The 25,168-nt window shown below is 40.9% G+C and overlaps 1 protein-coding gene across 1 annotated transcript in view; it reads right to left on the reverse strand.

Annotated features, from left to right (window-relative positions):
- ano2b (anoctamin 2b) overlaps positions 1 to 25,168 on the reverse strand; it is a 68,628-nt gene that overhangs the window by 16,805 nt on the left and 26,655 nt on the right. The window contains exons 14-22 of the mRNA XM_023409953.2: positions 17,766 to 17,840; positions 17,322 to 17,523; positions 15,244 to 15,355; positions 14,371 to 14,428; positions 14,185 to 14,285; positions 11,957 to 12,099; positions 4,964 to 5,116; positions 4,477 to 4,529; positions 2,940 to 3,112 (exon numbers count right to left, since the gene is read on the reverse strand). Of these exons, the coding sequence (XP_023265721.1) occupies positions 2,940 to 3,112; positions 4,477 to 4,529; positions 4,964 to 5,116; positions 11,957 to 12,099; positions 14,185 to 14,285; positions 14,371 to 14,428; positions 15,244 to 15,355; positions 17,322 to 17,523; positions 17,766 to 17,840 (1,070 nt within the window). The remainder of the gene's footprint in view (positions 1 to 2,939; positions 3,113 to 4,476; positions 4,530 to 4,963; positions 5,117 to 11,956; positions 12,100 to 14,184; positions 14,286 to 14,370; positions 14,429 to 15,243; positions 15,356 to 17,321; positions 17,524 to 17,765; positions 17,841 to 25,168) is intronic.

The raw sequence follows: 25,168 nt of genomic DNA on the forward strand, positions 1-25,168 counted from the left end.
GTCTGTTTATCAGTGATGATATTATGATGAAGTTAATCCAAAGTCAAAGTAATTAGACTAAGAAGTCACTTTCTCGATATGTTTCTTAACACTTCTGAAGGCTAACTCTTTTCTGCTCTCTGATCAATGTGTTTTCTTGTCAGATTAATGATGACTTATTGATATTAAATTACTTAATGTTGCATCTGTCTAATTCTGTTGCTACTTTTTGTTACCGCTGTACTTCTTACTTTCTTCTATAATTCCTTTTATTCAGGATATCTGTTTTTTGCATTTTGCCTTTATTTGACTGAACTGAACCATGGACGATGTGGTTATGTGGCATGCGCCTTAACCACCAGTCCATCAGACGCCCACAAGGTATTTTGACTATTTATAGCATATATAGCTTTACAGGGAAACTAGGGGAGAAAACAAGAGAAAGATGGCATGCAAAACAAAAGGGTCCCTGACCCGAATTGAAGAATTGTGAATTGTTTGTGAAGGGGACTGTCTGCTGAAAGTAATCCTAAAGGTGAACTTGCAACCATTTACAAACAATTATAATTTCTACTGTTTATATCCCCTTCATCTGCTGTGTTGTCTTTACAGTTCTGCTTTACTTTAAGTGCCATTTCCACAGAAATAATTAACCACCAAATACAGAACAAATTTACTCAAAACTTTTTTTACTCAAGACCATGAAAGTGAAAAAGTTATTTTCTAGAAATAGGCTGGTGTTGTAAATTGTAACCACTGTGCAGAATTCAAAGTTTACCCATATTTTTATTTAGCGCTTCAACACTGGGAGTTAATAGTAGAGAAACCATGACTGCAGAGATGTACAGTGAAGCTCTGCCCACTGAAGTAGAAACTGTCTTCAAGTTCCTCACACAGCTGTTTTTAAAAGTGATTAAAGATTTAAAACCTTAGTGGTTGGCCCCTGTCACACCATCCACCTATTTATCCATCCATCCTCATCCCTGCATTATCTCTACATCCTCGAATGCTGCTGTATCCCCATTTCTCACTTGTCTTGAAAGTTGCTTCCTTCTGTCCTCCCCCAGATCTTTGCATCTTTATCTGATCATCAATGATATCTTCCGTCATCTGTCTGACACCATCATCCATCCATTCATCCAACCATCCATTCATCCATTCTTGACCTCTTTTCTTCCCTCCTGCATGCACTTATTCATACGAGAGGCCCCAAATTAACTGGGTCAAAAGGAAAGAGAGCAGGAAAAAGAAAGACAAGAACTGTCTGGAGCATCTGACATACTTTGAATTACATACTGAGTTGGATTATTTTCCTTGAGCCCAGAGGCGTTGCCCACAACATCAGCAGCTAATACACTGCCTGTCTGTACATACACCATACACACCCTGTAGACACACGCACCCTTCTTGGACGTCCACCAGCCAATTTCACGCCTATAAAGTGTTCAGGGCGACCAGAATCTCGTCATGTTTCGGACGAGACGTGCCACACCACACTGACACAAAGACCGTATTCTTGCATTGTAATTCTTTGCTGCCTTATGTAACAGCAGGTCGGCCTCAGCTGTCTGTGGGCGCTGGCATCCGTGACCTTTTCCTCCACAGCGCTTTATATTGAAGTTATGAAAGAGACGCTTGCCACTGGTATGTGTGAAAATGCACGGAAGATACAGTACAATAGTGCACTGTCTTTGACTATGCACTAATGGAGATTGTGCCAGTATCTGTCATATCCGTTGTCATTGTCTTAGGATTCAAAATGTCTGTGTGTGTGTGTGTGTAGGTGTGTGTTCCAGCCTGAACCACATCTACATCTCAAACCAAAAACTACTTGCTCACATGATGTTTAACATTCCTGTTCACAAAAATTCATATTGTATTATTTGGTAACTCAGGTTGTGACTGAGTTGGTGGCACATGTTTTCAGCTGAGGATATTCTCTCTCTCCTCCTCCTATTTGAGTCAAGGAAATCCCAGAGGAATCATCAGCTCCAGCCCATCTCAGACTCAAACATGTGCAGTTTGCTCACTAGATGCAAAAGACCTTTGACGGTCTAGAAGGGGATTACCTGTTGAGTGTTTAACTGTACATGGTGAAAACACTTTATTCTTTAACAACCACAAAGAGGCCATTGCAATTAGACTTATAACTCGTATAATGTATCAGTCCTACAGTACAAACATGAAATTGAATATAAAATGCTGTATGTTGCTTTATGCAGACGATACATCATTATATATATGAAATGCTGGCGGCTCATTTTCACAACGCTCACACTAATTAAGAGTTTTGGTCAGGATAAGAAAAAACAGCTTTAAATCTGCAGTGGGTGCTTTCTTACTCTGCTATCACAAAAACAGAATACCCTGGATGACTTTATGGCACAAAAGTGTGTTGCTGTTCTGTAAGAGGTTCTGTTGACAGCAGATGTTGATGCATCTGGTGTGCATATAAGAAGATGTAAATGGTTTTCAGTGTGTTAACTGAAGGTTTCTGGATCCATTTGGAGATGGACATGAGCTCAATGAACCAAAGCAGAAACAGAGACTTCCTTCTGTCAGATTAAATGGATTCTAGTCTTGTAAGCTATGACAAGACGGAGTAATGCTGTTTTATCCACTTAGACAAAATCCCCCAAACTAAATTCCTCTGAGTTACAGATTTGCAGAGTAGAATTTTTTGCACTTTGTTGAAGTGCAGCAAAAGGAAAAATCTATCAAAAAACAAGTGACAGCAAGTTGTACGTTTGTGAAAATTAGCTTGTGTGCATGAATAAGTGTATGAATAGGTATCTATTTCTGTTTGTTTATTTTTGCTAAATCCCGAATGAAATAATTACAATAATGTTTTTACAAGACCCCTTGATTTGTCATTCTTATTTAACCATGCCTCTCACAAATGTAATTAAACAGTTGCCTCCAAAATCTGTATCTCTGCAGGTGTTTCTGTGTGTATTTACCGGCAGACGGGGATGTCTCCGGAGCTCTGCGGTGCCGTGCCGGGCTTAAAATTGGACACATTGAAGTAGGACAGTGTGTGGTCGATGAAGCCGTGCATGGTGCCAGTCTGACTGTACATGTATTGGTAGACGAGCCGAGGGATGAAGTCTGATGTGAAGGAGATCACGAAGGCCTCCAGAGAGAAAGAGAGAGACAGAGAAATATTTTTCTGTTAGCACTGTTAAAGATTACAGCATGAGAAAATAAGTTTAGCGTGTAGAACTCCACCAGTTTTTAGTGAAAGACCTTTATGGGTCAAAGTGTTTATTTTCAGATGTTAGAAAGCACTAACAGTTCTGGTAAACCATGTTTTCCAGAGATATTTGAGGAATGCAATGTATTCATTTAGTAATATTAAATAAAGTCTGTAAAACTGATAGATGCAAGATACATTCACAAAAGGGGAATTCTGCTTCCAGTTTCCATTGCCTTGAAGCTCCCAGGGTATATTAAGTGTGTGTATGTGTGTTCAGTGCCCCAGAGCTCAAGAATAAATAAAAACTCCCGCTGCTTGTTTTTCTGAATCCTCCATAAATCTGTTTAGTATTAAAAGTAAACGGAATAGGATTTAGTCCGCTGGCTGAGGACAAATCCCAAACAGAACTTTCCTGAACTACCACAAAAACACACACACCTTGGCCTGCACAGATCAGCATGTATGGGTGTTTCAGACATAATTCTGGTTCTCATCAGGTGCTCAAAGGTGACATCTCAGAGGGAGCTGAGAGCTTTAATCTGTGTTTAATATCAGCTGTCACCAGTGTAACTTCATGTCTATGCAGGACATGCACACACACACACACACACACACACACACACACACACACACACACACACACACATAGAGACCTGATGAGAGCTGGATTACATGTTGAAACCTTCCTGCAGAGAAGTTCAAGGTCAGTGGCAAAGAACTGTTATTCACTCTTTGTTAACCTTCGACATCTATTCCTGCCTGCGATTTCTCTGACATTACTGAACTGTGTGTGAACACTGTGACCTCAGGATCCTGTTAAAATTTTAAAATGTAACCGAATGTCTTCTCTAAATGAATCAAACACATGGTGAAAACTTTTCTTATCTCATAATGTTTTATGTAATTAAAAAGACCCTACTTATGTAGATGAAACCCTATTTTTGTAATAACAATACTGACATTAGAATATGCTCCATGCAATAATTAAAATGTATGGCATCATATGGATTTATTTTTAGTTTTTTAGTCTTGAATTTAAAATGTGCACTGGAGAAGCTGCTAAAGACTAAAAGTCACCTCAGCGAGGGCATTCACTGTTAACACTAATTACACAAATGTCTCATAATTAAGATATTTGACAATTTATTAAAGAGTAAAAGTGTTGATGTAGGATCTTCATACAGACACGTTATGTACAGTCCCTTCGATAGAATACATGTCTTTATGTGTTCATTGTGTATCTGCCTTCCTCACTAATTTAACAGGATTAGTGAAAAGCAGGACACTGCATTGATACTTACATTTATAATGACTGAGAATTTTCCCATTCCACTCAGTATGTTGTACCATATACCTGCAGAAAGAAGAGCAGGAGTGAGTGCATAAGTGTGTCCATGTCGTCCGTCCACAGTGTTTCTGTTCATTAGAGTGTGAGACCTGTTGCACATCACTTTAGAAAAATGTCCACACTTAAAAAAATTTACTCACTCTCTAAACATGTCCTGACGCTCTAGAAATGTCCTCACAATCACGGTCTAAAACTCAAACTGTACTGTCTCAAATTAAACAATACACAGAGTTCAAGCTGAAGCATGAAAGAGATTTGGTTTTAACCGAGGACAACAACTTTACAACGCTGAACTGCTAGAGGGCGTCAGTTTGTAAACCTCAGTTCGGTCGATTTTTATCCCGTGATGTTTAAGAATTGAGAAATATCAATTTTCAAGTTGTCTTTATTCTGGTGTATTGTACATATTTCTCTCCTTCGTGTGTGTCAGATCAGCTTACCAATGTCTTTAGCTCGTACGGCTACTGGCCTGCGTAGCTCTGTAACAAACTTCTTGGCGTCCAGTCTGATCTCGATGACGTTGTTGAGGAGGGCGAAGAGAGGAGCGAGCGGGAACGAAGCCACGAACAGAGAGACGAACCCAAACTGGATGACTGCAGGAGAGAGAGGTAAACGATTATTAAACCTGCCACAGCGGGTGCTGTCGGGTCGTTAAACATCACAATAGGTTGTTAATTTTCAGTCATTTGGTACAAGTGAATATTTATAACAAGCCTGTCATAAATTAAAGTTGCACAATTAAATAAATGATACCATCCTTTATCAAAGCACGTCTCTGCTGGAGCGTTTTTTAAACTAAGGCCAGATGGAGAGGTTGTTTAGTAGCTGCTCCCAGGGTTTTACAGCTTTGTTTAAAGGAGGAGTTTTACATCATCATGTCATCAGAGGATGAAAGATTGCAGCCTTTAGAGCTCGCAGGAATTCTATGTCGGAATATCTATGTATTTCTCTCAATTTAAAACAATGACAAAACACCTAGTTGAGAGCTGTTGTGAAATAGCGTGGGATCATGGGAGTTTTTGTCTTCACCACCATTGCCGTCAGCTTCTCCTTAATGGGATTCCTTCAGTGTAAGTCACTCAGGAGGTTTTTACCACAGAGGTCTCCTCCTCTCCAAATCAAACAGACCAGCTGAGTATAACTATTAAAAACACTGAATAAAGCAAAACACTGATTTGAAGTCAGTGTTTGGCCGTCACTGTGCGGCGGACACGAGACGTCAGGGAAGGGCTGGGAGCTGAGACTGCTCCTAATGTTTCCATTGTTTCTCTGATAACTTATGATCCATTTCTGGCAGACAGACACAACACTGACACATGCACATAAAGGATATGACCTAACAGATTTCTCAGATTTCTCTTGTTTTTAAAAGTGCTGGAAACATTTTGGGGTAATGTAAGTTCACAACTCAACAACACAGCTACATATTCTAACTTTAACAGTGACTACATTTACATCTACATCAACTATACGCTAGAGTCAAGTGAAGCCTGTGTAAATGCTGTACTCTGATTGTACTGTAGTGTAACTACGCTCCCAGTCAGTGAGTGTAAATCCATTAAAGGACCTATGTGAAGGATTTAAAAATACCTGATCTTAGTGGCAGCGGGTGAAATACGATGGGGCACACTGGCGCTATGCTACGTGAGCGTGAGAAAGGTGACAAATTACAAATGACATGTATGATATGAAATAATTTTCTGTGCTTCCAGCAGCAGCTACTAAACAAGGCAAAGTTTCTCATAGAAAACATCTTCGTACGTGCTCAGAGCTGCTGCACAAACAACCACCTCTGCCGCGTGACAGGAAAAGAAAAGGTCGACGTGTGAGCGAGGAATCAACATCGGAAACACACATTTTCAAACCACCATCACAGATTGACATTGGCGAACGTCATTTGTCTGGTCAGGAGTCACACTGTCTGTCAGGGCTGGCGCTGTGGTTCAGATCATGCCTTTTAAGGTTAAACACTCCACAGCAGCTAAACTGGGACTTTTTATGATTAAGCTGTGTGTGTGGAACTATGTGCTGTGTATCTATGCTGTATGCTTGTGTCTGATTAGATAACCCACACACAAAACAATTATTTAAACTAAGGTTGATGGGAATGTATTGTATAGTGCATCACAAACACACACAGCACAGTGACTGTGGGGCTGCTGGCAGGAGAGCTGCAGAAACAAGTAGTTCAATCACCAGAGCAGCTTTTCAGATAAAAGACTTAAGTGAAACAGCTGAGCTCGGGCCAATAGGAAAGCACTACAAATATGAGCTTAATCACTGTGAGACACTCTAATAAACCAATTAATAAAGACAAATAAATGATCAAAACAACATCCACCTGCTTCGTAATGCTGTGGACAGGAAACATGAGAAAGACGAGGCGGTTCGCCTGACTCTGGCTGATGTGTGGAACTTTAGCAGTGTGGGAACGGGGATTTCCAGCGAGCCGGAGACGGCCTCACCTCGGGACGCCACGCAGAGACAAAGAGCGGAGAGGAAGAAAATACGACAGCAGCGCAGCGAGCGCTAGAGGGCAAGCTTAGAATAACCTCGCTATCTACCTGAGACGAGGTTGACGGGTTCGAGGCTGGAAAACACAAAGGAAGACACACACACCTTAACACGAGCATGGGGGCTTACAGGTACTGTACACACACACACACACACACACACACACACACACACACAAAAATAATAAATGAGTTAACACAAACCCAGGAATACACACAAACACACTAACAACCATGTGTGAGTGTGTGTTTGCATGTAGAGAGCAGACATTTCTGACATTCCTTGTTGTGTCATCCCTCCTCTGTTTTTCTCCTCCCACCTCCACCTCCCACATCTCCTCTTACTCCCTCATTGAGAAATCTGGATGAGGCCTTTATTGTGCCCCCCCCCCACACACACACACACACACAGTCCCAGTCCAAGTCCACAGTCCCAGGACAGGCTAACCTTGAGCTTCATCCACGTCTCATTTCAAATGTCACGCTGATCATTTTTCATGTCAAATAATAAACTGTGAACTGCTTTAGCTGCGTGAGTCGCTCGGTTACAGCTAACGTGACAACTCAGCAAATTCAAATAATAATGTTTGAGTGCACAGATGATTTGATTTAATATTGAAAGCAACACATACACACTACTTGCTACTTGGCTTTGCGGTCACTCACACACAGTTTGAGAAACACTGAATTTAGCCTCAGGCAGACCCAGACTCACATGAGGAGTCTGTTGAGACCAGAATCAGAGACTAGCAGACGGATCAGAACTGTTAGCGTAGTTGTATCATATACGAAACATCATATGGATGTTAATATGGTTAAACACTTGATTTTCATCAGAGGGGGTCTTTAAGGCAGATCCTGATTCCACCAAAAGCTCTGCTCATGTTTAATGTTTAATATATACAGTATATTCCTGCTTCCGTCAGCCTGCTCCACGTTGTCCAGAACTCCACATTTACAAGAACATTTCTCACACGGAGAACATAAATATATTTCACCCTAACTTTATTTGTTATTTACAATTTCACCAAAACCTCAGTGTTTTTATGGCTTTGACCTTAGAGCAGAATATATCCAGTTTTACTGCTTCACATACAGATGTTCCCAGTTTTCTAAGGTCAAGCTTGTTGCTGCATGTTTACTGAACTGCTGCTGCACTGATTCAATCCACCAGTGGGAAGTGCTCAGAAATATCAAGCTGTGCAGCCGTATCAGCTCTCACTGTTTTTCTCTATGAAGTTGTCTTTTTCTCTTTTTTTAATGTGCTGGCTGTAGACTGTGTCCCTCTTCAGCACATTTTTTGGATTGATCCGCTCTATACAGACATTCAATCATCAGTTAATGTATTCGGTGCTGCCTTGAAGTAGATGGTTTCACATTCAATTAGCTTTTACCTGTAAAATAACTCCAGTCTGTGATTACAGCGACAGTCAAAATGTTTCTGAAAAAGCAGAAATCTTAATTCATTTCAGCCATTATAAGGACTGTTGTCAAGGTAATGTAGCTACTGCTTTTCTCCCACTTTTACAAACAGCTGGATACTTTGACTCAGCAGCGTTGTCAAGCAAAGTTAACTCCAACTGAACAGTGATGTTTCATTTCTACATTTTTCTCCCTTTCTGCACTTCAGCATGGCTCTGCTTGTGTTTGTACATGCAGCTGGTGGAGGGCAGGCTTAAAGTTTCTCTCCAGACATGTTGTAACTGTGTAAAAATACTCTGCTATGATTAATATGTTGTTTTACATGGTTTTCCAGCATAAAAAGTGCAAAAAAAAAAAAAACACCATATGGATGTTAACAAGGTTAAACCTTCAGAGGGGGTCTTTAAAATCATACCAGAAATAATATGCATTTCAAATTCCCATTTTCCTAATATTTGATACAGATGTCAGTGCTCTTTCACAGACACAGGAACTGCATTAGTGGAGTCTCTGAGTTCTAATATTGTGTCGTGTATTTAATCCAGTTTGTTGTTGTTGCTTCTTCAAACAATTTCATGGGAAAAACAGATTCTCCCATAATTCAAGTGTTTAAATCTGCAAGTTTAAAGCCCCCGTCCACTCAGAAATATGTTTTGCTTATTGTTTACTTCACTTGAATGTTTGACCTTAACTGTCACAGTCTCATACTAAAGGGTTGTTTTCACATTCATCTGCTGAGGGAAGTTCACTGAACATATCAAACACGCATACGTACAAAATGGATTTGTGTCATCACAGTTTGGAGTAAATCCTTGTCCAACGTGCTACTTCAACAAGTGCGATGAGGAAACCTGATGCTTCCAGGCTCCAGCTCCATGCTCAGAACATGGAGAAACAAACAGTATTTACATGTAGTATTCATAGATTATGGATCAGTCGATGAGACAGAACAACTAGATGTTATTTCTAACAAGATAATTGCTTGTTTTTTTTTGCAACATCTCTGTGGATATTCAACAACTTTCATGAATCTCACTGTGTGTGAGCGAGACGATCAAAACAGCTGTTTATGTGACTAATCAGCTGATCACAATTGTAACAAAAACACTGCTATTTAAATCTTAGCGGCTAAATATCAATCCTCAGTATTGATTCCTGCAAATAAATATTCAATTATTCGGTGCGGCTCCTTCTTCAGCTCAACCTCTGACGTTACTCTTAAGTTACGACCGAGCAGGTGTTGGTTTGTTGTGACTGAGGTTGGCCGTAATAGTATAAGAGGTGCGCCTAGAGCTGTGCGTGTGAGTGCATGTGTTTGTGTGTCTGTACCCTGAAACATAAAGTCAACACCTGCAGCTCCACATAATAACTTTCTCTTCACGGGCAGTGAATCAGTCAACTCTAATTGGCAAATATAGTAACTGTCCTAGTTCAAACTATTCAACCTGTGGACGCTTTCCAGACTGACAATAAATGATGATTTTATTTTCATTTTTCTTCTGTGTTGACTTCATCTTTCTTCTCTTTTCTTTTTTTTTCTTATCACAGTTGTTTTGTTTTGTCTTTGTCAGGATGAGATGCAGCGAGCCTCTGGATATTACTTGATTTACAGTGTTCTTTCCACCATGTTTTACTGGTGCCAACAACAGTAAATACAGACTGATAATGCCAAGCAGCCGTGCCACTGCCAGTTTTCCACAGAAGCTCTGAATTCCCTCCAAATGCTGAAACCATCTGATAAGGTCGAGGTTATTTAAAAAATCTTATTTACACAGTTCCCACAGTGACCAAGGCGAAAACCTTTAAAGGATTTTCATGACTGTTTCTTTCTCCAGTCTGTCTCATCTAATTATGAACGTTATGTTGTGTTACACTGTGTTATATGTTTAAATTCCCTGCCTTTATCAATATGTAGCAGCCTTTTAAATTGACTTGATGTGTCAGACAAGTCAGGGCTTAAGGGTACGCTACATTTACTGTATCACTTTTACATAAAATGTCACACTGTACTGCTGCCTGAGGAGTTGTCGTGCTCCTGTAGGCCCCCAGAAAACTCCAAAAGCTTGTCTAAAGACTGTTCAGTCGTTCTGAATCCAGTCCACAGTCCCTCTGCTTGTTAGCCTTCCAACACAGTTGCCTACTCCTCCATTCATCCTTCAAACATCCAGTGACAGGACTGTATAAGCACGCTGTCATTTGCTATCAAATCTAGACAAATAAGGAATTACAAAGGAAACACTATTTTCTATTTTAATACCTAGAAAACTGCCTGAAAAAGTGAAAGCAAATAAAATTCAGGCTTTAACCAAAGCAGTGGAAAGAGTGAATGAAACTGAAAGCCATTCAAAATAATGTCATAATGCTAATTACATGTAGGGCTTTTAAGGTTAAATACCAAACTCATACACAGCTGAGAATGATTACACATGAAAGAGGAAACACATTTAATCTGTCACTACATTTACACTGTTTATGTGCTTTGGTTTGTGACAGACATGAATGTAAACTAATCATCCTATATACAGCGTGAGAGCACTGCTGCATGTGCATGAATGAAACAGGTTCTCCAAACTAAATGGGCAAATACATTGTTTTCCATCCACTGCTGTGGTTCAGGCTGAAAAACTACACGCTAACAGTCATAAGTCACATGTCTCTAAATTCAAGCGACAACCTCCGATGCTGAAAGATGAAGCCAACACCGAAATAGTGCAGTTCTTCAAATGGCCACGTGAGTCTGGCTCCAAAAGTGAGTCAATCTCCACAGACTCTCATGTTAAAATGTCCAACTTTACAGCAGAAACAAACATGTTTACAGCCTGGTACAAAAACAGTTTTGGTCTCTAAAGCTAATTTCCTCCTTCACAACAACTGTATGAGGGGTGAATTTTTATATAACTAACCCGTTTAAATTTTATTAAAACTTAAGGTTCTGCATAATTGAGGGCGTGGTGATGCAAGTGGGTGATCGTATGCTTACGCAAACGGGCATGCACCAAAGTCCCGGCTCCAAACAGACCCCACCTCTTTGCCCATTTTTGGATTAGCCAGTAGTTAGGGGCAGAGTCAGACACTGCCAAGGTGGCGACAGTGGAGCAGCTCACTCTGAGCTTCAAAAATGCTCTTCAGAAAGCTGTTGGTGAAGTCATGGAGGCTACGTCCATCTTTATAAACAGTCTATGGGTAAATTCGACACAAGTTGTTTAGAAATTCTGTCCATAAGATCTAGTCACAATGATTGCGAGTGAACAATAAACAAACACAAATAAACCCTCCGTCCTTATGCTCTTCAGTCCAAGTGTCACATTGGTCCTCTCAGATACAGATTACATAACACCACTCAGTGATGATGTAGGAATACTCAATTTAAAAGTAGTATGTTGGTGCCTAAAGGGCTGCTTTTTGTCCCTGAGCCTATTTTTCTGTGTGTGTGTGTGTGTGTGTGTGTGTGTGTGTGTGTGTGTGTGTGTGTGTGTGTGTGTGTGTGTGCAGACTCACTCATCTCCATGTACTCAGGTGTGAGGCCTTCAAAGGCAGCCAGGGCGTAGTCCAGGTTCCACTGCTGTGGAGGCCTCTCCTCCTCCCTCTCCTTCTCTGCTGATCCTTTAGCCTTCAGTGCTCGCACCAGCTTCTTCAACTTCCTGTCAGGACAGAGGGAGAGCTGTGTGAGAAGAAGACGGCGGCTAATTTTGCGTGGGAAAAGTATAAAATAACAGGCAGGTTGACTTCTCTCCCTGATAAATAAAACACCAGTATTTACTTTACCTCAGTGATTCTAACATATAAATGTGAAGCAGGGTGGTTTTGGTGTATGGGATTTGTTCTCAGTAAACTTTCTCTTGAACACAACCTCTGCTTGTGAAACATAATAGCCAATCAAGTATTTACAGAGGTGCAGTAAAACTGACATTTCATTGAAAACTGACGGGAGTTAGAGCCAGACACTAACTGTTTTCAAAGAACTGTGAAGGCTTCCAAAGAAATTGGCAGAGATGTTCAGCAGAAAACTGAAGCTGTGTGATGCTAACAAGCTGCTGCTGGGAAAACTCAGAGGGAGAGAGAGAGAGAGAGAGAGAGAGCCAGGTACAGAGATACAGAGAGTCTGGTGTGTTGCTGTAAGTGCACGCCTCCCACTTACAGTATCTGTGTGTGCGTATGTACAGTAGTGTCTGTAGTGTGTCCTTATGCACAGTGTACAGTGTAAATATGTATGTATGTATTGTTGGGTATTAATCTGTATGCTTGTGAATGTGTGCAGTGCTCGTAAAAAGCTCTAATAAAAGCAGCTAAATGCTTCACTGCATTATTTATGTGGTCGTTGCACAAACACAAGGGAGTTACGGTTTTCACAGTACATGCAAACACACACACGCAGTCATGTGGACTGAATGCATGTTGACGTTAAATGTTTCATTGAACCTGAATTTAGCAATATTTTGATCAGAATGTGAGAGAGGTGCCAACCTGCACAGCTGGATGCCGCTTTTAACCTGGTGTAAAACTGAGCATCTGACAAGCTGGACGATCAGTGTTGGACTTACATTCATCAGGTGACCAGAAACACTGCGTTACTGTACGAGTGTGATACACCAGGGGTTTTCAAAGTCACACACTGTGTCCCACCCTCTCCTTAAAAAAGCAGTTGTATGCCTCCGCCAACCACTCAAGTTGCAGTTAACATCCATACCTGTCCAGATTCATAAAACGCACTGAAGACTTTGAAGGAATTTAATAAAAGGTGCTCAGTGTATTTTCTGGTGAAATGGAAGTTTTCACACTGAGAGAAACAAAAAACAGAGTCAAACTCTCTGGATGTGTTCACAGGCTCGGCCAATAAAGCTGATTCTGATAAAACACAGTTGTAGTTGAAATCATGACAGAAGACAAAACTTCAAATGCGGATGTTGCTGCAAAGAAGATACAAGTTCTAACACATGGCTGCACGGAAGAGCTACACAATCACCACAGTTTCAAGGTCAAAAGATGTGGAATATGATCACAAGCTCCGTTTCTGATCCTGCGCTGTGTTGTTGAATAATAAGTTATCTAATTTTTTTGTCTTAAAATGAGTCAGCCTTTATTTTTGTGAAATGGTCTTACTTGTATTAGATTAATCTATTAGCTCGCTGAGACTGGCCTAACACTACTGACCAGCCTAAAATATCTTACATCTTCAGACAGAGGCTGTGAGAACCTCTGGTGCCTTTACTTAGCTGCATACTGGCCCACAGTATAGGCCCTGTGGTGTTCCTGGTTGCCTCCCAGGTGCGAAAGCTTTTAAGTGGATGAATGTGAAACAGATGAGGAGATGGCATGTAGTGGTATGATGGTATGTGCCCTAGATCTCTGATCCCACGGGACGTCCTGGAGAAACCTCAGCGTTTGATGAGACTCACCTAACGGGTCAGGAGGTCGAGCTGTGCTCACAGCAACAGTAACAGTGAGGCCTGAGGCTGAAAGGCCCCTCTGTTGTGTGACAGTTGTTATAAACAGAGCTGACCTCTGACGTTTGGGATTTGCATGTAAAAGCTGAGCTATTACACAAGATGGAGAAGCACTGTACAGACACGGGGGGAATGTTATCGGAACACGAAAGAGGGAATGTTGTAAGTGCCTGTGTGTATGTTGGTATGTGTGTGAGGTGTCGCTGGCTTTTCAGACATTAGACAACACATCCTACCTTTGATCTTACTGTTTTTGTCTGTGATCCTCTGTAGCGTACTTACGGGATGCCGATTTCAAAGATGTTATTCTGGATTAGCTGTTTCCCCAGCATGATGATGCTGAGCTGAATGCACAGCTCAATGAGGCAGCCTCCTGGAGCGCACTGAGGGAGACACAAGCACCACATTTGTACACGTATTCATCATCACCTGATGTTTTACATATTCAGCCAAATGAAAAGAACAAACCTCCTCCATCCGATAATCGTTAAAGACATACACATAATTTCCGGGTCGACCTGCAAACCTGCAGAAGCACAGAAATATTCCTTTTAATATTTCTTGGATTCACTCAGAAGTGATGTTAATATTTTTTCCAAAATGGATGTAAACAGTTGTGTTTTGGCATCAAGTGCAATGACATGCAAGGCATGTTAGAGTAAGGCGTTGATGTAAGGTTCCCAACCTTTTCCAGCTCATGGCCCACTGAAAATCTCAAAAATGTTTGCGGCCCACATCTGACAACATTACCATATGGAGGCCAAATAATGCCTTCTCAGAGAACTTGATATTTTAAAGGTAACAAACATTCAGGACTGAACTGAAAGCAGGGGAGCTCAGTTTTTCTTTTTTGATGACTGAAATAATCTTTTTAAAGTTCCTTTCATTTTAAAACATTTACATACATCATTTACATTTTCATTTGTTTTATAATTACTGACTGCTTCACGGAACACTACTTACTTTTCCTGTTATTTTATATGATTTGCTCTCTGGTATCTATATAAGCTGCTGCTGCTTTGTTGAATGTATATTTATTGTACTTTGGAAGAAGCCAAAGACAAAGAAACAAAGCTGGACAAGAAAGTAAATCAATCAATTACATTTTTTCACCAAAATCATACTGTTGTGCAAATGATTTGTTGGCCTACAGTGGGGAACTATGGTTTGTGGAAAACCTCCTTCCCGACCTAAATGATGCGTTTAAGACTCCACTGTGTTCGCTCAGAAATACATTGTTATACAGTTAGCTCATAAAAAAATTGACATTTTGGAGATACATGATTCTCGCAGGACAGCTGCGCACGAACATACTCCTGCACACACAGGCACAGGACTTACCGGCCCTTGAAGAAAGCCACATAAAAGATGGGAGCATATGCGTTCATAAACTTGAGCAGGAAGGCTTTGAGGATGAGTCGCTCCTCAAAGTTGGTTTCCGTTTTGGGAATCTCTGTAACAAAGAATTTGACACGGCATTGTTTTTATGAGGTCAGGGCACAGCGGGGGGGGGGGGGGAGGGGGGGGGGGGGGGCAAGTTAAATACACTTAAGGTGGAACGTATGTACATTATATTGGGTGTAGCTAAAATCCAGATGTTAGAATTGGTCATTGTATTATATGAATGGACGTTAAGGTTTTCCACGTAGAAAAGTAGTGATTCTGTCAGCCTGACTCTTGAATCAGAGTTATAACATGATCACTGTGCTGGAAGTAGGTTAAAATACTGGCACTTTTCACAAGGCATCTCTCTCTCTCTCTCTCTCTCTCTCTCTCACACACACACACACGCACACACTTTCCCTCTTTCTCACAGTTTTCCATCCCATTCTTTTCCTCTATTTCCGAGGTTTTGAATATGAATGTAAATGTGGTTGAAACCTCCTGGGACGACTGATGGGACGGCTGGAGCATGAAAACATCAAAGTTTCATCAAACTGTCCAGCAAGAGGCAGAAAGACTCTTTCTGTCTCTCACCCTCACAGATGCAGGATGATTACATGATGTAAAAAACGCTGATTTACTTTAAGAGTCGCATTCATGAATATGAAAGTACAAGTGACTGAATTCACATCTGATTCGCATTAGTAACAAGAAAGAATAGGAATCAGGAAAAATTCAGTTGGACATTTAACCGATTTAATTATGTTCTTAAAATATTCTTTGATTGACAGAGCATTACTGAACTGTTTTTATTTTAAGGGGGTGAAATCAAAGTGAAGCATGTTGCTCGTATATCAATCAGCAATGTGCTCTTACTCTACCTTGGAAAAAAAAATGTTGCCTGTACTTAAAATAGCTTCAAATGTTGATTGATGGCAGTTCTGATCTAACTTTCGTGTATAAAGTATTATTTATTGTCATATCTGTGCAGTAAATATTAAGCTACAGTCAGAATATGTTTAGACTACCAGCTATTTGATTAATAAACACATTATACACTGTTGCCCATAAATTGTAATAATTTTGTTTTCAGAAACAATCCTCTGTTTATTCCTATTTAAATGCATCAGTAATCACTTTGGAAGAGATTGACCACTAAAGTTTTGAGAAGATATACACTTTATCTGTCAAGAATAAATCACATTGTCGCAATCATTTCATGGAAAGAGGTAAAAAAAAATATTTTATTCCAACTTCATGAGCAACAGTATATCTTGAATATATTGAGTATGAAAAAAAAGTTTGAAACAAATTATGGTTTTAGCAGGATATTATGTTGTTTTGTTGTTGCCAGGCTAATTGTTTCCACCTGTTTCTAGTCTTTGTGCTAAGCTAAGCTAACCATGGCTCTAGCTTCTCATATGACATACTGATATGAGAGTAGTATAAAAAATTTCATCTTACTTTTGAAAAGAGCGAATATGAGGTTTTCCAAACATTTCAAACTATTTCTTTAAAGAGGCTATTTGTAAGGTTTCTCTGCTTCTTGCTTGGAGCCGGTGGTGGTGATTGTCGCTTCACAAGAGCTTCAGCCATTGTTGCATTTACAAGACAAAAGGATATACTGCATCCTTTGAGTAGCACTACATCTTCAGGGCAGGAGGCTGCAGCTCTCAGTAAATAATGAGACAGGCCAGGGCTAGCTGGCTAGCATGCTAACTTCAGTAGAAGAAAAGACTTGATAAAGACAATAGTTAACATTGGCGTATGTTTCCACCACTGGAGACAGCTCTTGGCAAGTTAAAGAGATGAAGTTTGATGCTGAACTCACAACTACACTTGTAAACTGCCATCACTGCTCACGTTAGCTATGTAGCAATTGCAAAGCTTACAAATAGCTCCTTTAATAATTCAGCAATCTTGGCTCTGAGGCTAGTTAGCAATGCTTGTGGTAACACTGTTTGTTAGGTTCTCTTTGCATTAGGTTCTCAAAGCAATCACACTATAAGAGTAACTAAGCGTATGTGTTTCTGTACCTAGCTCGGTCAGCCACACTGCCACAGCTCCGTAGATTTCATCAAGGATCAGAATAACCACTAAGTTAATGATGACCGCAGTGGCCGTCACTGTCACCCGAACGTTGGACTTGGTCTCCGGGTCGGGGCTCATTGCCATCAGGGCCGACACTGTGATTCGGTAGACAATGACCCCGAAGACTGCTGAAAACGTCAGCCCAAACTGGGAGCAAAGGGAAATAAAGATAGGAAAATGAATTAGTCATCATGTCATCATATTTATGTGATAGTCACAGTGCAGTGGCTGGAATTAATATTTATAGGAAGACATCGATGTAGGTCACCGTACTTGTACAATAACTCTGTCATATACATGTTTATTTTTGTATTTAAAGTGCTCTCATCCATTTACTGAGAAAATATATGATCCTAAGTAGAGCCTTAACCTGATTTTTATGTACTAACCATGAAGAGGATAGAGGAAACGTTGATGAAGTATCCAGGAAGACGGTCTTTCCAGGTCAATTTGTCTATGGCAGTCTGGCAAGAAGGATGGGGGGTGGGGGGTGGGGGTTGGGGTGGAAAAGAGAGGAGCAGTTTGCAGTTACTCATACAATCGACAATGCCTCATTAACCTTTTTAGGAAATCTGAGGTGCAGACCACAGAGCCCCCTACAGAGACATCCAAAAAGAGAAGAAAAAAGCTGTTTCATTCATAAAAACAAATCTCAGTGTCCTGCTTCTGAACGCATCGTCACAGTCCCCTTCTCTCCTTTCAAACGGTTTGGGAAAGCTGAATGGGGAGTGGAAGCTGCAGCAGCACTCTTGGCATCTGTATGTCGCTGCCTCCACGGGAAGCATTACTACGTCTCAACAGAGAGGAATAAAGGAGCACAATAGCCCGTTTTACAGTCTGCATCCTAAATTTGGAGACCAGCTGGAACGAATGTTTTCATTCCATAGAATCTCCTGTACCCAGGCGACCCCCAGTTAATGTGTTTTATCCATTTTCCCAGGCACTGACATGGGAACATCTCTGTAAAACTTGCTTTAGTATTGAAATGAAAAAAATATCAACACTGCTTCTGCAGACCGTTACAAAAGAAGATGTGGGTTAGTACAGTTACTTCTGAAAGTGAAACATTTGCTGTGTCAGATCTGGACTCTTTGACCACTTTTAGACCAACTTTTATACTTGGACGATTTTTGCTACACATGTACAAATTTGTTGACCTGTACTTAAAGAGATTCTTTAACAGTTTGGGGAATACACTTATTTGCTTTCTTGCAGAGTTAGATAAGATACCATTTCATAGCTACAGCCAGGAAACAGTTAGCTTGCACTAAAAAATTTGGGCTCATGTGGTGGATTATCTATTGGATAGAATTCAGTGAATCCTTCAAGTCTCTGCTGGTTGTGTGACCTTGTGTGATGACAAAGCTTCACAAAGTTACTGTGCTCGGCCAAGAAACAGTCCTGACCTTGTCTTTTTACACTTTTTTTTGTACAGATTGAACACATCAAATATGTTCGTTAGAGAGATTTAGATATGTTGGCAGGCAGATTCTTTGTCTTTCTTTCTGTCTTGGCCGGGACCAGGCTCGCTGTTTCCCCTCTGTTTCCACTCTTCATGTGGAGCTAAGCTAACCCTGTCCTGACAGTAGATTCACATTTACCTACAAATGTTAGAGTGGTATCGATCTTCTGATTGAACTCCTGGCAAGAGAGCGAATGAACATTTCCCTAAATGTCCTTTATAGAATGAACTGTATTCAATTCAATAATGTTAAGGACCAGCATCCTTCTATTGACACTAATCAGTAATCCCTACCAACTCCTTGGCTGTTGTTGACAATAGCTGACCTGTGGCCCACCTGTAAAGAGCAGCTTCTGAGAGAATTTCAGTGATTACAAACACAGGCTGATGTCACTGTGATTACTAGATGCATCTCCACCAAAAGGAAATGCTTTATCATTATTTCATAAGAAACCCAGAGCGAAACAAGCACAAGTTTTTTAATGAATAAAACCTATCAACAAATACATTGTTCAAACTCTATCAACATTCAACTCGTCAGTGTCAATCAACGCCCGAAGTTGAAACCGATATGAGAACTGTGAATCCACTCTGTTATTGGTATTATTTGACAGGCAGGTAAAGGTGAGCTGCAACAGCGGCTAAGAACATGAGATCAACACAAGACAAAATCAGTAAAGTCTGGTCCAAGTTGTATTCAGTGATTAAAGTTCTGGGTAATCCGGTGTTAAAAACAGCAGGTGAAACAAAAGAAATGAGAAAAGAAATAACATTTTAGACTTTCTTAATGTCCTTCAACTTGCTGATTCTCATCTCGAAATTTTCCCTTACATTAGTGTATATAACAACGTTCTCTGCCCTGAAGCCCAGTGGGAGAATCTGACCCACTTGCTGCTGCTGCGACTCGACCGTTTGTGGGTAAACACGGTTTGATCTCTGGAAAGACAAATGCTGCATCTACATCCCCAGGAATGCGACCCCCTTCACCCAGGCACCAGTGATTATAAGTACATACACACATATACTTACATGGGCAGGCTGAGGCAGAGCTGGAGAAGAATTTCACACACAGACGTTCGCATTCACACGGACCACACAGAGATGCACCTGTGCGCTGGAAGATCTTCAGTATGCTAAGACAACAGCACCATCTAGTGAACACAATGGCTCAGTACAAACTGGAATACAGGCTTCCTCGATTTTCAAATGCACAACAACCTTTATCCAACACACTGCTGCTGTTTTGTTCATGCTGTAAATAGTACATTTTAAATAGAAAAATAAATAGTAAATAAAACACATAGCATGTACCTCAGCCATAAAATATATGATATATATTTAACATATACAGTATGTCCTGGCGACTGACAGCTGTTTGTGTCGCCAAGGACACACTGACTATTAGTTGGAATATAGTGAAATATTGTGAATTGTGTCAATCTCACATCATCCCTCTAGTATTCCTCCAACTCACACTTCCCCTGATCCACATGCACAAACCGTGCCTCCAGCTACACCTGTCTGACAGGTAATCTCTGACCTTTGTTGACTACTAAACCCTGTTACAGACATGAATGGGCACTGCAAAAGCAATGAAATCTATGTGTGTGAGCACAACTGAAGAACATAAAAGACAAGTTCTATACTGAAACTTACGTTAATATGAGACCTATATTTTGACACATTATATTTTGACATATTAATATGTGCATAGAAATAAATCACAAGAATGTGTATTGATTATAGGACATATATTCAGTATAATCATTCAGTCCAATAAACACCACCCCAGGAAGAAAACCATCCCTTTTCTCAAAGCTGGAGAGAAGCTCTATCCACCACCACAGACACAACCACGCCGACTCTCCACAGCCTGCTGGAGGTTGGACGACTTGTTGGTATATTAAGATCTGCCTTTTGGGCCCAATCCTTCATTTCAAGCTATATACTAAAGAACATTTCTAGACATGCTTTCTGCCGTCTTGAGTCTTGATCATACTCCAGGACGGATGAGGACACGATGAAATGTTTGACACATGCAAAGGATGCTGACCTCCTGACAGTAACATACAGCATATGAAACGTGTTCAGTTTATGTTTCTGGTGCGTGCACAGTCGGCACACTTGTAATGTTGAAAAGGGACTGTACGGACCCTCACGGACTTCAGCAGATGACAAACTTTATGTGAAGCAGAGCATGAACTGGCCTCTACACACACACACACACACACACACACTCACTCACACACACACACGTACATCATTTAAGGACAAAAGGACCTTCAGAGTGGAAGTGTGTGTGTATGTGTGCGTGAGTGAGAGAGAGAGAGAGAGAGAGGGAGAGGGAGACGGTTGGTGGGGACAGCCATCAGAGAGAGGAGGAGTAGTAAATGGGTCAGGTGTTATATTTGGTCTGTAACCTCCATTGAGGAAAGCCCCACAAAGCCTCTGTCTCGTGACAGAGAGACGCTCAAAGTCCTTATTTCTCCGTCACTCACTTCATGTGTTCATCCTCCTCCCTTCCTCTGCCTCTCTTTAATCTTCAAGTTCCTCCCTGGCATAACATTCAGGCTGAAACTAAAGTTCATTTGCATTTTCAAATAACTGCTTAGGCGATGTCTTCAGGTGTTTTGTTTGACCAAGTCAAAAACCTAAAGATGTTCAGTTATATAAGTTTATCTATAAGTCCTCTCATTTGAGAAGCTAGAACAAGAGAATGTGCAGAATCTTTTCACTGCCTGACAAATGACCGAAACGACCAATCAATTTATAATGTAGGGGCTGATTTCAACTAATCAGTTAATTGTTTCAGCCGTACATGATCACTTATGTCAATAAACACAATTACAATACATTCAATATTCAAACCTACTTCCACCCTCAGAGAATGTGTGGCCCGGAGGGATTGCTCACAGTTCCCCAAACAATCACACACAATGACCCAGTGACAACTGGACATACACGTGCTGTCACCCACTTTTTACTATAGATTGCACTATATTTGCAAACTGAAGGTGAAATTTATGTTCTATATAGCATCATCAATTCCCACAATGGGACAAAAAACTACAATTCAATCCATGTGTCAGCAGTGTCAGAAATTCAGCTATTCACTATAGAGTACAGTGACTACTGAGCATCTCTTATAAATAGGCCTATATAATGTTATAAGGACTGTTCCTGTCTTAATGCTGTTTTTAACCATATAGTATAAAGGTGGATGTCCATGTGTTGTTTGATTATAAATCAGGTCTAGGTTCTATATTAAAACTGTGAAAGCATCAAAGCTTCAGTTCACAGAGAAATGCACACAGCCTGTATTCAGAAACTGAGCCTGAAAACCAGCCGTCAGGAACTTTGTGATGTCACAAAAACAGCATTCATTATTCTCAGCCATGCACCAAGCCCACCTAGACCCATCTGGACCCACCACCCAACCTTGCAGGATTTGTTTTCTCTGAGTGTTTACCTGAAATCTGCTTTATTTAAGAAATGTCTGTCACTATCAGACAAAATAAACAGAAAGAAAACTGTATGCCCATTATACTATGTTAATTAATTTCCCAAATGAATGATGTATGGTTTGTACGCTGGGTATTCACCTAGAAGGTTGTTCCACTCAGTTCACGCTACATTAACAGTGTTTATTACAGTGATTGTAGAGCACCACGTTACAACTGGTGCAATGAATAAAGAAATAAACACAATTAACCACTTGAGTTGTGCTTCTGAAATATAATCTCTAGATTTGATCCTACAGCACATTTCACTGTCTCAGGTAACAAATCAAATGGTTCAAGTGTGTGTGTGTGTGTGTGTGTGTGTGTGTGTGTGTGTGTGTGTGTCAGAGAGAGTTCTGTGTCGCCATAGTGACGGTCACTAATCTTACCCCTGGCTTCCTGCCCAGCATGCATCACTCCCACTCAACCGCCCTCTGCTTCTCTCCATCCCTGTACTTCTTCAAGTCTCTATTTATTTGTATCTCTCTCTCTCTCTCTCTCTCTCTCTCTCTCTCTCTCTCTCTCTCTTTGTCTTCTTCTTTTTGTCTCTTTTCTCGTCTAACACACTTTTGTCTTTGTCAGTTTTCTTCCACGGACGTTTGGTTTCAGAGTGGTTCTGGGGGAAACGTTGCCAGAGCAGCAGGTGCAGAAATGTGTAGTTATTGAATTTACGTAGATTTCTTTTTCACAGCAGATGAACTGACATTCATTGCAGACAAAGGCACATGTTTATCTAATGACATTAATTAAAGACGGCTCTGTTCCACTGAGGCGTTCGGGCAGTGAGTCAGAGAAGCATAACGACTTATTAACATGTTATTAATTAACACACCAGTGTTTGCTGAATCGAAATGCCCACAGGGAGAAAGGTAACACTGTACTTCAGTTCAGTTGTCTTAACGCAGGTTAAATGAAGCCTTTTGAGAGTTTTTACTGGCATCAGCTTCAGTTTGTAATACGCTTTAAAATGATTGGCTCCCTTCCAGTTCTGTGGCTGGTAACGTCCAATCTTATTTATGCCTGCAGCGTGGACTTTATAATACAACACTATCACTGTTTACTCTGCTGAGTAACTCTGCAGCTTCCTCCACCGCCTCTTCCCTCCTCTTTCATTTCAAATTGTGGATGAAACCGAGATTTAGTGTTTGTGTATCTGTTTATTAGGAGGATTAGCTCTCTCACACAAATCCTCGTCACTGCTCAGATTGTGTGAGAGCTCCCTCAAACAGTGCAGCCGTTTCCTGCCAAATCTGACTGTGAAAGCGTTGGCTGGGGCGAAGAGAGACGAAAGTGTGTCTTTCCTCAGCAGAGAGGCTCCCTCTGAAACGGTCTGGAGGTTTGTCCCCTGAGGGGTCGGGCTGAAGGGCCCTCTCTTGGCATTTGTTGATAACAAGAAAAAGTATTGAATATAAATTCATTCATTCTTTCTGTGTGTAAGCTTTTGTTTTCCTGTATGTGTGTCCCACACACATTCACACACAGTATCCAGAAAGGGGAAGCGCAGAGGCTGATAATCCCTCATTAGCATCAGCTGTGTGTCTTCAGGTCTGTCATCAAGCCCTTCTTAAACATGTCGGTAACCACCGGCAGGAATTAAAGGACCAGTGTGATTTAGCGAGATCTACTGGCAGAAATGGAGTATAATATTCAGAACTATGAAAATAGTTTTCATAAGGTCCTCTTCCACAGAGCCCGCCATGTTGCACCGCCATGTTTCTACAGTAGCCAATAATGGACAAACCAAACACTGGCTCTAGATAGGGTCTTGTGTTTTTACATTACCTGAGGGCCACTGTTGCTTCTACTCACTTGGAAAGGGAGGGGTGAGGGGAGAGGCAACCCTCACCCGTTAGGTGGCATTCTCCTCCCTTTCCGCTTCCCCTGTGTGTTACTGTTTTCAAAATCCCTAGCTAATATCTGGATCTGGCAATCACACAGTCAACATAGGTCCCTGCTATTTTTCGTAGCGTTTTCTGTGCAGGGAATCATTTCAATGACAGCGCTCAGCTCCTCACATGCAAATGTTCCACCAAGACAAGTTTCCGCCCGACACTATTTTTCTGGGGCTCCATCGCAGCATCTTGGGCTCAACACCACCCAAGACGATTGTGATTGGTTTAAAGAAATGCAAAGAAGCCAAAGTATTTTTTCCCCTATAAAAGAATGATCATGGAGCCAGACCATTCTCCAGCAACGACACAGCAGTGTGGAGAGAGGTCTGGCTATGTGATCTGCACAAAACTTAAATTAACAAAACTTAGTAACTAAATTGTGACGTTATTTCACGCTGGTAAAAGTTCTGTCTTTTCACTTATTTGTGACATTTTCCTTCAGTTGGGAACGAAACACTCACACTGCCTGTTTCTGTTGATATCTGTCTCAAATAACAGTTTTTTCCTCCCTTGTGCTGAAGGTGGCTGCATTCTGTTCCCTCAGGTATACAGTATGTATATCATTTCTCCCAGACTAAATTCCTGAAGTTCCATCAGTATATGAACTTTTTTAGGACATAAAATATGGGCAGCGATATAGGCGGGGTGATCTTTCAGTCAACTATCCAACAGACCCTCAAGAAATTCATTCATGTTTCTAATCCCAGGAGAGTTATGAAGATTACTGAAACTCAGTTTGTTGCTGTGACCATCAGATATCTGGATTAACATAAGAAATGCACAGAAAGTTGCACAAACAAATACCTGAGGAGCTGAGACTGTAGCAGCCAGAGGATGGGACAGGAAGAGAAGAACAGATAGACAGCAGCCTGCAGGAGAGGAAAACAGAGGAGGAGAGGAGAGGAGAGGAGAGGGGAGGAGAGGAGAGGAGAGGAGAG

This window comes from Seriola lalandi, unplaced genomic scaffold, assembly GCF_002814215.2.
Source record: "Seriola lalandi dorsalis isolate HSWRI2012SDOR001 ecotype SW California unplaced genomic scaffold, Sedor1 jcf7180002054410, whole genome shotgun sequence".
Lineage (NCBI taxonomy): Eukaryota > Metazoa > Chordata > Actinopteri > Carangiformes > Carangidae > Seriola > Seriola lalandi.